The sequence below is a fragment of the Silene latifolia genome, chromosome 2, assembly GCF_048544455.1.
Source record: "Silene latifolia isolate original U9 population chromosome 2, ASM4854445v1, whole genome shotgun sequence".
In the NCBI taxonomy this organism is placed as follows: domain Eukaryota; kingdom Viridiplantae; phylum Streptophyta; class Magnoliopsida; order Caryophyllales; family Caryophyllaceae; genus Silene; species Silene latifolia.
The window spans coordinates 115,512,418-115,525,735 of record NC_133527.1 but is presented as its reverse complement, the minus strand read 5'-3'; the positions used below and the strand labels follow the sequence as shown (position 1 = coordinate 115,525,735).

Genomic DNA, 13,318 nt, shown 5'->3' with positions numbered 1-13,318 from the left:
TAATATAAAATTAATTAAAACTCGCAGCGGAAATAATAAAGTTATTAAATAATTTATATGGTCTAAACTTATAGGTAGACTGGCCAAGTCCTCACGCCTTCCCATAAGCTCCCAAGTCAGCTAAACTTAAGTACCTGTCCACACTGCTCCTCAATTATGGTTCATCACAGGTGTTCACGAATACACGGTCAACCACGAGGTTAAGTAGGAGTAACCAACAACAATACAAGATGAAATAAATGAAAATGCATGATATGATATGCTATGCAAATACAACTGAGCTCATCACCCGAAACACCCGTTCATCCCGCCAATCCCAGGCCCGGGGTATTCATTATCCCAACCGAAGTTGAGGTATTCACCATCCCAACCAAAGTTGAGGTATTCACTATCCCAACAGAAGTTGAGGTATTCAATTATACGGCATGACAATATAAAAATCATCTCAGACACGAGGTTGGGGTATCCAATTCAAACGAAATTCCAATATAAATAATCAAACAATAAACAATTCAACAATATATAATCTACATCCATTAATCCCTCCAATTTCACAATTCTTTTGTAAATTCCACAAACCAACAAAGATAACACGAGTTGAGTAGTTATCCTATTAGATAGAAAATTTTCGAGTCACACGAGTCACACAAGCAATCAAATCGATCCTTTACAAATCCATCACGTACATAACATAATTATGTTCAATTACTACATAACCAACCAACTAATCATGCACTTATCCTATGCCCATCACGTCCTAATCCTTTTGAAAACTTCATAAGCAGAATCTCTAAGTCCACCTTTTACAGCACACTTCTGTCTCGCTATAAAATTCATAATTAATTCAGTAAAAATCCACAATGCAAGACCACTGGGGTTGGAGCCCTAAGACACATATCTACAGTTCTTGTGAAATAGACTTTTCTCAAATTCTAGACTTATCAAGGTTTTCTTGAAAGATTTATAAATACTGATGAATTCCATCGTATAAAAAGTATTGATTCATAAAACAGGTTAACCAAGTGGTGTTAGTCCAGTGTTAGCCGCGTTAAACCTTAAAGCTTGCAAAAATGCGGGAGTTGAGAGGTCTAAGGTTCGACTATCAGCCAAGGCGATGATCACTTGGCCACTGCAGCCCCTGAAGGGGGCGGCTTACATGGTCCATGTGGTGGTGTGGGAATGCATGGGCCCGGGGAGATTCAACCCCCTCGTCATCAAAAAAATATAAAAAAAAAACCAGGTTTAACATATGATTTTGCAGAAATTCCAATCCCTACCATCATCTAGACTCTTCAAAGTTAATGTATGCAAAAGACCCAACTAAATTTCAATTATAAATTAGGTTTACGAAATAAGCTTTAGAAAACTAGTGAATTTGCGGATTCTCCGTCGATATGTTCATAACAAATTTATTCTAGAAAATCTACAAAGCCAATTGGTACGAAATTTTACAGGCATAAACTAGACTTAAAAATAACCTAAGTCTATTCTTTACGTCTTCGAAGATAACAACTTTAAAATGATCTGATAATTCGTTTAAGACAACATACAGATTTACAGAATTGTTGTAAGTTTATTCTTTAATAAAATCGTCACAAATTTAACTATAGATGATTATATTTAATCTAGACATGATTAGGTGATGAAGTAAAACTTAAAACATGCTTATAAAGATTAAATATTAAATCTTTGAAAGATTAACGATGAACTTACAAAATAAAAGATTCAATCCAATAGAAGTAGATGCAAAATCCCCAAATTGATTGCTCAATTCCCTTTTCCCTTTTTATCTCCCTTGTATTTCCCCCTCTCTCCCTCTAACTTTTATGTGATATTGTAAAAGTGAATAAGTGATATATGAATAGGCTAGCATGATATAAATAGTAGTAATGTAGTATTATTTTAGGAAAGTTTCTCTTTTTATTATTATTATTATTATTATTATTATTATTATTATTATTATTATTATTATTATTATTATTATTATTATTATTATTATTATTATTATTATTATTATTATTATTATTATTATTATTATTATTATTATAAATATCGCATACTTTTATTAATCAAAAGTTTACAGGAAATTGGTGGGTAGCCGAGATACAATCTGGGCGCCCAACCCCTTAGCAATAGCAAAGCTAAGTCTAGTGAAAATAAAAGCAGCAGCGCGCGCTCCGGCATCCTGAGACAGAGAATAATTCTGAATCCGCTTGAGACAGAGAATATTATTATTATTATTATTATTATTATTATTATTATTATTATTATTATTATTATTATTATTATTATTATTATTATTATTATTATTATTATTATTATTATTATTATTATTATTATTATTATTATTATTATTATTATTATTATTATTATTATTATTATTATTATTATTATTATTATTATTATTATTATTATTATTATTATTATTATTATTATTATTATTATTATTATTATTATTATTATTATTATTATTATTATTATTATTATTCTGGAGAAAGGTCAGCAATTCTCATTAAGAAAAAGAGAAACGAATGATTACAACTCGTCCTACTAACTTACATAAACAATTTATAGGATAGAAACCTCAACCTACGAGCAAGCTAAGGAGTTGGTCAGTATCAATCCCGCGTTGCCAGGCAGAAAACTGCACACACACCTCATATTTTATCCTAGCTAGAATCTGAGCAGGTGTACGTCTCACACCTTTAAAAATCCTAGCATTACGCTCCTGCCAAATGTGATGAATGGTAGCAGCAAGCGCACAACAAGCGATTTTCCTTTTCCAAAGCTTCCCACGACATAGAGCCAGCTTATAAATCTCATGCTTCAAACTCAGAACCCGTCTAGTAACTCCTTGCCAGACCAAAACCTCCTGCAAGATTCCATTTGAGAATGGACACACAAAAAATAAATGCTGAGTATTCTCAGCAGCACTGTAGCAGAGTGTACATCTATTCACTATGGCCATTCCCCTCCTACAAATATTATCCACAGTAGCAAGCCCTTGATGAGCAGCCAAAGTGGCAGTGAAAGCATGCTTAGGAATAACAATAGAATCAATAATGGGTTGCATCCATTTTGGTTCAGGATGCACACCATGGAAACAGTGATAAGCCTCGTGGAGAGGAAACTTTTTCATAACCATCCATTTTTGGAAGCAATGTTTAGCTGCACCTGAAGACCCCATTTTCTGGACAAATTCATCTCTGATTCGTAGAATTTGAGCCCAAAGAGGAGAAACACAGGAAGCAGCATCCAGATCCCAGCAAGATTGGAGCTTGAAAATATAGTGAGTGGACCATTGCATCCAGATTGTAGTACTTTTATAACAGAGTTTCCAGAACATCTGCAGCATAAATGCTTTGTTCCAGCTAAGCACTTCCCTTATATCCATACCACCTTGCTGACGAGACCTACACACTTTGTTCCAGCTAAAGAAATACATACGCCTGTTAGCAGCAGAGCCCCAAAGGAACTTCCTGCATTCTGTTTCCAGAGCTTTGATAACTCCTTTAGGTAGGAGCAGAATGGCACACCAATACGCCTCAATGCCAAATATAACTGAGTTTAGTAGATTCACCCTGCCAGCATAGGAGAGCTGAAGACTGGTCCAGTGCCCCAATTTGCTAGTGATTTTTGCAAGAAGAGGTTGGAGAAGGTCCCTAGTGAGCCTGGAGGAGTGTAGAGGAACCCCAAGGTACTTGAATGGAAAATTATCTTCAACATAACCAGTATCACCAATGATCAAGGACTTCACATCAGTCCTAACCCCAGCAAAGTATATGTTGGTCTTGCTAGCATTAGGAACCAACCCAGAGTAACTAGAAAAAAGATCCGAGAAGACTTTACACTGCACGAAGGTAGGTCCCCTCTAACAAAAACAAGCAAGTCATCCGCAAAGATTAGATGAGTCAAATCCAGCTTGACACATTTAGGGTGGAAACTAAACTATGAAGCTTTCTTGAGCCCTTTAAAAATTCTTGTAAGGACTTCCATACAGAGAACAAATAAGAGGGGGGAAAGAGGATCCCCTTGTCTCAGGCCACGCTTCCCTTCAAAATATCCTTCAGTACTTCCATTAATTTTCAATGAAAACCTGGTGCTAGTAACCAAGGAAATGATCCAGTCACAAAATTTCTGAGGAATGCCAAACTGTGGGAGAATTGCCTTCAAAAATTCCCAATTTACAGTATCAAAAGCTTTACGAATATCAACTTTGACAACACATCTGGGTGTTTTATATTTTCTGTCATATCCTCGAACTAACTCATTAGCGAGCATGATGTTATCAAAAATAGACCTGTCAGCAACAAAGGCAGCCTGCTCCAAACCCACAATGTGTGGCATAATTTTATGAAGCCTAGAAGTAAGAATCTTCGATAGTCTTATAAATGGTAGTGCAGCAGGAGATGGGCCGATAATCCATAACTGTGTTTGGGGAGGTCCCTTTGGGGATGAGTGTAATGAGAGTGGAGTTCACCTCCCTTAATAATTTGCCAGTTTTGAAAAAATCCAGGATAGCGGTTATAAAACTGTCATGAATGGTGTCCCAAGCATCCTTAAAGAACCCAAATGAATAACCGTCTGGCCCTGGACTCTTGTTAGCATCAATGGAGAAGAGGGCAGTCTTGATTTCAGCAGGGGTAATAGGCTCCAACAGAGTACTACCTTCAGTAGGAGTCAGAATACGTCCATTAGGCATAATGGAAGAGTCAAATTTAGTAACATTCCCAGCAGTCCCTAACAAACTGATATAATAATCTAAGAAAGCCTTGGAAATATCAGGGAAAGCATTGCAAACAGTTCCATGATTACCAACAACTTTCCTGATGTTAGAAGAGTTTCTTCTAGCAGCTACCTTTGAAGAGAAGTATGTTGTACTAGCATCACCCATCTTTATATCAAAGTCCTTTGCTCTCTGGAAAGCAATACTCAATTCAATAGTTTTAAATTTACAATAATCTTCACTAAGGTGCTCCTCTTCCAGGCAAAGTGCTCTGTTATGAGGGTCAAGTTGGAGCTTTTCCTGGCATGTTTGAAGCTGTTGCTGCACATTTTTCACTTTAGCAGTAATATTAGCATAGTGCTCCCTATGCAAACCACGTAATTTTCCTTTTAACCGTTTGAGATGTTGAACTAACTTATACATGGCACATCCCTTAATGTAAGTCCCCCATTCAGCACGAACAAGAGGGAGGAATTGCTGATCCTGACTCCAACAATTGAGGTATTTGAAGGAGTATTTCTTAGGAGGAGTACTTGCTTCAAGAGTAAGGACCAGCGGGGAGTGGTCAGAAATTCCTGCAGTAAGAGCCTCAGCATAGGAATCAGGGAAAACCAAGAACCAAGAAGCATTAACCAAAGCCCTATCTAGTCTCACCCATTTTCTATCCGCATAATCCTGCTTATTAGTCCAAGTAAAACAGCAGCCCTAAGTTCTAACCTCAGCAAGGCCAGCACTAGCAATAGCTTCATTAAACTCATTCATGGCAACAGCATTTGGAGGGTCAGAATTGATTCTTTCCTCAGTAGTACGCACACAATTCACATCCCCTAAAACAATCCAAGGATTGGTGAAACCAACATTATTAACCAAAAAATCCCAGAGAGGTAACCTCTGAGCAGGTTGATTAAACCCATACACAAAAGTAGCCTCGACAACATGAGACCCATGAGTGAGAGAGAGAGATGAATCCACTGACTGCTGCTGTTCAGCACCTGAACATTAAGAGAAGAATCCTTCCAAATGATCCAGATCCTACCATTTAGGTGGGAAGAGTAATTGTCCAAAATAAAAAATTGTTTAAACGTCCTTCTCTGGATAGAGAGAGCGTTCTTATTCCTGACTCTACTTTCCACTATACCCATAATATCTAAGTGGCATTTATTAAAAACAGAAATAACCTCTGATTGCTTCAAAAGCTTATTCATTCCCCTAATATTCCAGACCCCAATTTTCATGGCGAATGCAGTGGGGGTGGGTCTTCGGCCTCACTAACCTCCTGTTCAGCCCAGGTAGGCTTAGGGATACTGAGTTGATGGATCACAGTGCCAGGTTTTGTTGTTGCAGCACCTACAGTAACAAGTTCATTCAGTCCCTCCACAACATCTCCCAAAATACCAAACTGGTTTAATGAGACAGTATTGGATCCCGAGAGGCGCTTCGCTCGATCACCACCGAATATTAAGATCCAGCTCTTGACTAGTGGTCCATGAGCTATTGGGCAGAGCCGAAGCTGGGCATGGAGTCTTTGACTCACCATGCTCCGGATGGTCCAAGGAAGCCCTCTCACTAGCCAACAAGGGAACATGGGCAGTGACCCCTGACTCAGGCTGACAACCCCCACCTGAAACAGGAGTTAGTGCCATGCTACCAAGGGCATGATCAACCACTTTCTGAGCAACAGTTTCAACCACTAGTTGAGCTAGTTTATCTGTCTCAGTGTCCTTATGTCCATCAGTAGAGCAGCTGGGCTCTGAGATTGCAGCTTTAGGTTTGGCCTTCTGTTTAAGTTGCTTGCAAACTCTTTTTTCATGTCCCAACTTCTTACAATGAGTACAGTAGTAGGATAACCACTCATACTCCACATCCTGAATGATTTGTCCCATAAAAGGAGAGTTAATAACCACATTATCAGGCAAGGGTCCAGAGAGGTCAACTTCCACCATTACACGAGCAAAAGATAACCTCTCTTTATTGGTGGTAACAGGGTCTACATAGAGAGGAGTGCCAATTTTACTAGCTATCTTGCTTAGAGAAGAGGCAGACCAGAGGTGAGGGTCCAAATTATGAAAAAGCACCCAAACAGGCACTTTTGAGATTGTGTCCAACTGAGTTGGGAAAAGAGGAGTTCATTGTTTTAGAAGGAGTGAGTGACCACTCAAACTCCAAGTATTACCCCTTAAGATGTTGTTCATGTCATCCACTGAAGAAAAGCGGAAGTAGAACCACCCTTTTTTGAAATAGAGCACAGATGGTTTGGTGACATGGTTCCATTGCTTATTGACAAATTCCTTGACCTGAACAATTGAAGGCTTACCACCTAAGAATTGTCCTACTAATGTGTTTTGCCATTAATCTAACTCACTCTGAACATCATTCACTTCAATAACCACCTCCCCCGACTGATTTGAATCATGGATGCTCCTTAATTCCATACCTACTGCAGATTGGGAAACTTTATCCACCCACGTGACCTTCTTAGAGCCAGGTTCCGTCACTCCCGTTACAGTACCAGAAGATGATGCCAGAGGTACAGTCTGGGCACCATCAGTACTCAGACTAGATGCTGAAGGAACAATTTTCACCGCAGAAACAACTTTAACCGGAGAAGAGGCAGTGGGAACTGTAACACCTGCTGCTTCAGAGACAAGAGGACTTTTCCCTCGTCCCAGAGAGCCAGTCCCAGGAGGAGTTTGCCTAATACTACGAGCATACATAGTTTTATCTAATGCTCTATTAATCAAAGTGTTAACATAATTAGGGTTACCAGTTGGAGTAGAAGGAGTGTCCTCCGTGCCCGATCTACCCCTTTGAGGCTGCAGAACAGTAATAGCTATCTTTTTAGGTCGCTCCATGGCCGGAGCAGAAGAAATTAACCGGAAATCATCAAGATCGCCGGAATATCGCCTTAATCCTAGAGAGAAACCCTCTCCTAACCAGCCTATTATTATTATTATTATTATTATTATTATTATTATTATTATTATTATTATTATTGTTATTATTATTATTATTGTTATTATTGTTATTATTGTTATTATTGTTATTATTGTTATTCTTATTATTGTTATTGTTGTTATTGTTGTTATTGTTGTTATTGTTATTGTTATTATTATTATTATTATTATTATTATTATTATTATTATTATTATTATTATTATTATTATTATTATTATTATTATTATTATTATTATTATTACTATTATTATTATTATTATTACTATTATTATTATTATTACTACTATTATTATTATTACTACTATTATTATTATTACTACTATAATTATTACTACTATTATTACTACTATTATTACTACTATTATTACTACTATTATTACTACTATTATTACTATTATTATTACTATTATTATTATTATTATTATTATTATTATTATTATTATTATTATTATTATGAAAGGATGCGCGCAGCTATCATTAAAAAGAAAATAAAAGTTTACATGAAATTGGTGGGGAGCCGAGAGACAATCTGGGCTTCCACACCCTTAGCAACAGCAAAGCTAAGTCTGGTAAAAATGTAAGCGGCCACCCGAGCCCCCGCATCCTGAGATACCGAGAATTTCTTGATCCGCTTGAGCAAGGCAACAGCATCCGAACCCAGCTCCCCAAGTGAAGAGAAAGAGAAAGGAAGAAAACCATAACCTGCTGCCGCGCACAAATCCTCGTACTTAGCACACTTACGCTGAGCAGAATCAGCGACAACCCAGTCTGAGTCAAAGGAGAAGACCTTGTTAAGTCAACACACATATCACGCCCTCTGTCCCAAGAATAAAGCAACAAATCCGCAGGACGAAGAGGGCCACCATGCCCATCAACCAAACCGATATCAACCTCCTTTCCCGCAGTAATACCAGATCTATAACAGATGTCGAAAAGAGTGTCCCGGACGAGATTATGCCAATGTTTAACGCCCACAGTACCAGTACAAGAAACATCGTGGTCCCCAAAAACATCCTCAGAAAAAACCCGAGAGCAAGCAGGACATGGCCTAGATACCGTGAATAACGGAACACCCAGACGATACCCAAGCACACTACGGTAAGTCCTCCCGTTCATAGTCTGACCCAACCCCGAGATAGGAACTACACGTAACCAATCAGAGGAGTGAGAACCCTGCTGAGACTGCCATAAAGCAAGCTGGCGTGGTGTCAAAGAGAAAACAGACTATGAGGCAGCTTGCTTTATGGCAGTTTTTATACCGTCACGAAATAAATGTCTGCCAATTTCTTCATAAGTTTGGGGGCAGCAATTTCACTAGGTTTACCGAAGATACCGGAGCCTGTAGTCGCAGTAAACACCCGCGCGACATCATCAAAAGCAGGGCCAACAGCTACAATACCAGAAGGGCCGAGGAGCTTAGCTCGCAAACCAAAGCAGATCGCAAACGGACGCAATAAAAGCATAAAATAAAACATCTCCCGCCGCATAGACACCAAGACCACCAAGATGAAAAGGGAATGTAGCAAGCCGCCATTGCCAATCCCCAAAACCCGGCCCAGACGCGGTGACAATACGTTCCAAGCTGGAACGAAGAGCGACATCAAAAGGAAGATGGACTGACCCAAAAACACTAGGGGAGCATGTACGAAGTGAGAAATAGAGCTTAGAAATACCAGTACAAGCTCGAAGTAGAAGCAACTCACATTGCGGGTCCTCAATCCTCGAAACCAAGTCCATTAGCTCAATGATCTTAGTTACTCTCTTCGCCACAATCTCGCTGCCAAAACCAGGACAAGTACTGACAGGTCCACCCAAAACTGTAACACCATGCAATGTCCGAGAAATAGAAGGGGGGAAAACCCCAGGAAGCCGACTTTAGGGATCCTCAACAGGCCAAAACACCTCTGTCTTGGAGACATTAAGATGCAGTCCAAAACGAGGGCCATCCACCATAATGAAATCCAAGACCTTCCCCACCTCCAAAGTATCACCCACAATGGTTCCATCATCTAAGTACCACGCCTGCATAGTGAGGTCAAAAGTGTCCCGGATCTTGAATACTAAGGGATGCAAAACTAAAGCGAAAAGCAAAGGGCCCAACGGATCACCCTACTGAACACCTGACAAGACCACAAGCAGTGCTCCCCATAAAAAAGACGGGCAGGGCTGGAATAACAAAACTTCACCCAACGGGAAAGAACCGGGCAACTACGGCGGACCTCCTGAAGCATGGTCGCACGATCAACAAGGTTGAACGCATTCTGGAAATCAACCAACAACATAGAAAGCCCCACCCCAGCACCCCGAGCCTCAATAAGCCGGTTCAAGGCATGTAAGATAGGCTCTCCTCCACCGGACATACCCACCCCAAACTGAAGTCCATCAAAATAAGAAGATAAAGAAGGACCAACCATAAAAGCACCAACCTTAGAGAGAAGCCGTCTACAAACCGTGCCAATATCAATAGGACAAACCCCACCACCCGGTTTAATGAGTGGCGTGAGAGGGGCGCTGGCAATGTAGTCATCCAGAGGAAGAGGACACCGGCCCTCAAGAAAAATATTAACCACCCTAGTAATAGAAGTGATCAAATCATTACAGATAGCCACAACAACGCCATTCAAACAGTCCATAAGGTGCTAGGCACGAAAACCATCCCGCCCACAAGAAGTACCGCGTGGGAAGCTACGAATCATATCCAAAACCACCGTCGAAGAGGCAACCAGAGGATGATGATCCCCAGACAAAGGAGGCAATGAAGGAGGCGGGGCGACATGATGCTTCTCACGCAAGGCCACAAGCGTAGCATCGGAGTAGGGGGCGACCCTAGAGGAAGAAAGCACCCGGACAGCAGCAGCATAGTGGCCATCAAAAATCTTCCGCCGACATTGGCGGAGGTTAAGCTCACTCAAATCCAGATCCTCATCCACAGTAAATGAATAAGGACCCTCATCGAAACGCTCCTGCAACAACTGCAACCCCCCCTCCCCACAAGGTACCCCCCAAGCAAGGATAGCCCTGACAATACTCTCCTCCTGATGCTGACGCCGAATAGCAGTCCGACACTCATGATTACTCCGGGGAGCGAAAGTCTTAAGCAAACAAAGTGGTAGAACAAGCAAACGAACCCATCGGGAGAGATCACTAGGGGAATCAGCCACATCATCCATGGCCCCTTTCAAAGCCCGAGCAAACCCAAGACGGCACTTAGAAGGAATAGATTTCACGGTACGAAGGCCTAACGAAAATAAACGATCAAGCGAAGATATAGACCACTGAACAAGCTCAACACTATCATCAGAAGAAACCGAAGTAGAAGGAGCCAAAGGTCTCGGAATACCATAAATATTAAAGGTGTAGAGGCCATCAACACACTCCGGATGCATCACAATATCACCCCGACTATGCCGTCATCTAGCTCGAGTAGTACGGGTTTTAAAACACACCCCACACAACCAGAGCCCCATACGTCTCAAAGAACTCTCGGCATTGGAATAAACAGTCAAACTATCAGTAAGAGTCTGCCGCGTAAGGTCCAACGCACCATCATGACAATGTCGGTCTTGTAAATGTTTTTGCCATGCAGACTTAGTTAGGCCCTTATCAAAACCATCCTGACACGCATGAAGACCCGAAAAAGGATAGTGGTATCGCACAAGCTCGGGCATGAAGGAAGAAACAAAACCCCACACCCTACCTGCACAAAAACTGATATAGCCACCAAAACAACCACCCGAACGAAAACCACCACACAGGCAACCGCACAAGTAGCTAGAGGCAAGACCCACTCCCGGCCAAGGTGATCACCAACACACCACCCACACCGGTGGTGATCAACAACCACCCCAAGTAACCCAATCCTCACGGCACTAGCACCCCGCAACACCCACCACCAACACAACCACGACAAGGCAGCAGCAGCGCCGATAGTGGTCGGACAAAGCACCGACAAACAAAAGGGCCACAACCAGTAGCAAGCACGAGAAAGAAAGAAACCGGAACCGAAATGAGAAAAAAAAAGGAACAAAATGCAAACAACCACAAAAACTCACCGGAGAGAAAACATGGGTTGGACCGTCAGCCACCACAGCTATGACCGGCGACTTGAGGTCTGATGGCCAAAGGGTGGTGGCGCAGTGAATCACCAACCGCAGGCAGGCAGCAATAATACACAGGAAAGACGGCAGCCACACGCACAGAAAACCCTCAAACGCATACAATCGTGGAAAACCACCAACACAGCCCACCCCTGACCGGCGACGTGAGGTCTAAAGGTCGTCGAGAATGGTGGTTGGCAGTCATTAGCGGCAGGACGTCAGAAAGGCAGGCGAAAAGTGTGCCCTAATATCACGCATAAACCACCACAGAAAACCCTATTAAACCAAAACCGATGAACCCACTGCCGACGGTGAGAAAGGGCCAGCGTGAGAAGAAAGACGGTGATGGCAGAGGGAGAGGCGACGGAGGTAGCGTAAAACGCTTGACCACACAAAAACACGCGAACCTAAAACCGCAAAAACCTCCCACACTAACACCGACAATCCCACTACCACCGGAGTGAAGGGACCGGCGTGAGAAGACGGTGATGGCAGTGATGTGAATGGCGGCGGCGGCAGACGTGTTGACGGTGACGGCAGACGTGATGGCAGTGTCGCACAAATCGCCCCTCTCCCTCTCCTCTCTCTATTATTATTATTATTATTATTATTATTATTATTATTATTATTATTATTATTATTATTATTATTATTATTATTATTATTATTATTATTATTATTATTATTATTATTATTATTATTATTATTATTATTATTATTATTATTATTATTATTATTATTATTATTATGATTATGATTATGATTATGATTATTATTATTATTATGATTATGATTATTATTATTATTATTATTATTATTATTATTATTATTATTATTATTATTATTATTATTATTATTATTATTATTATTATTATTATTATTATTATTATTATTATTATTATTATTATTATTATTATTATTATTATTATTATTATTATTATTATTATTACAACTACTACCACTGTTATTATTATTACTATTATTATTACTATTATTATTATTATTATTTTTTTTTTTTTTTTTTTTATAAAGGGATATTATGACTTTCATTAAAATAAGAATAAAGGTTTACATGAAATTATTATTATTATTATTATTATTATTATTATTATTATTATTATTATTATTATTATTATTATTATTATTATTATTATTATTATTATTATTATTATTATTATTATTATTATTATTATTATTATTATTATTATTATTATGAAAGGATGCGCGCAGCTATCATTAAAAAGAAAATAAAAGTTTACATGAAATTGGTGGGGAGCCGAGAGACAATCTGGGCTTCCACACCCTTAGCAACAGTAAAGCTAAGTCTGGTAAAAATGTAAGCGGCCACCCGAGCCCCCGCATCCTGAGATACCGAGAATTTCTTGATCCGCTTGAGCAAGGCAACAGCATCCGAACCCAGTTCCCAAAGTGAAGAGAAAGAGAAAGGAAGGAAACCATAACCCGCTGCCGTGAACAAATCCTCGTATTTAGCACACTTACGCTGAGCAAGATCGACGACAACCCAACTCGAGTCAAAGGA

At 39.8% G+C, this 13,318-nt stretch overlaps 1 protein-coding gene across 1 annotated transcript; it reads right to left on the bottom strand.

Annotated features, from left to right (window-relative positions):
- Positions 1-2,584: 2,584 nt before the first annotated feature.
- LOC141641204 (uncharacterized) lies at positions 2,585-7,578 on the bottom strand. Its single transcript, XM_074449875.1, has 6 exons — positions 7,089-7,578; positions 6,261-6,713; positions 5,444-5,718; positions 4,481-5,401; positions 4,097-4,320; positions 2,585-3,821 (listed from the first exon to the last, which is right to left on the bottom strand). Exons 1-6 carry the CDS (start codon positions 7,576-7,578, stop codon positions 2,585-2,587), a joined length of 3,600 nt encoding a protein of 1,199 aa, XP_074305976.1.
- Positions 7,579-13,318: the final 5,740 nt, after the last annotated feature.

Bases quoted from the DNA above. Each gene is read 5' to 3' on its own strand.
- LOC141641204 (XM_074449875.1), bottom strand. From the start codon at position 7,578: ATGGAGCGACCTAAAAAGATAGCTATTACTGTTCTGCAGCCTCAAAGG. The intron at 4,321-4,480 runs GTGAACTCCACT...GGTTTGGAGCAG, and splicing joins CTGGCAAATTATTAAGGGAG to GCTGCCTTTGTTGCTGACAG. The intron at 3,822-4,096 runs GTTTTCATTGAA...TCTTTTTTCTAG, and splicing joins TCCTTGGTTACTAGCACCAG to TTACTCTGGGTTGGTTCCTA.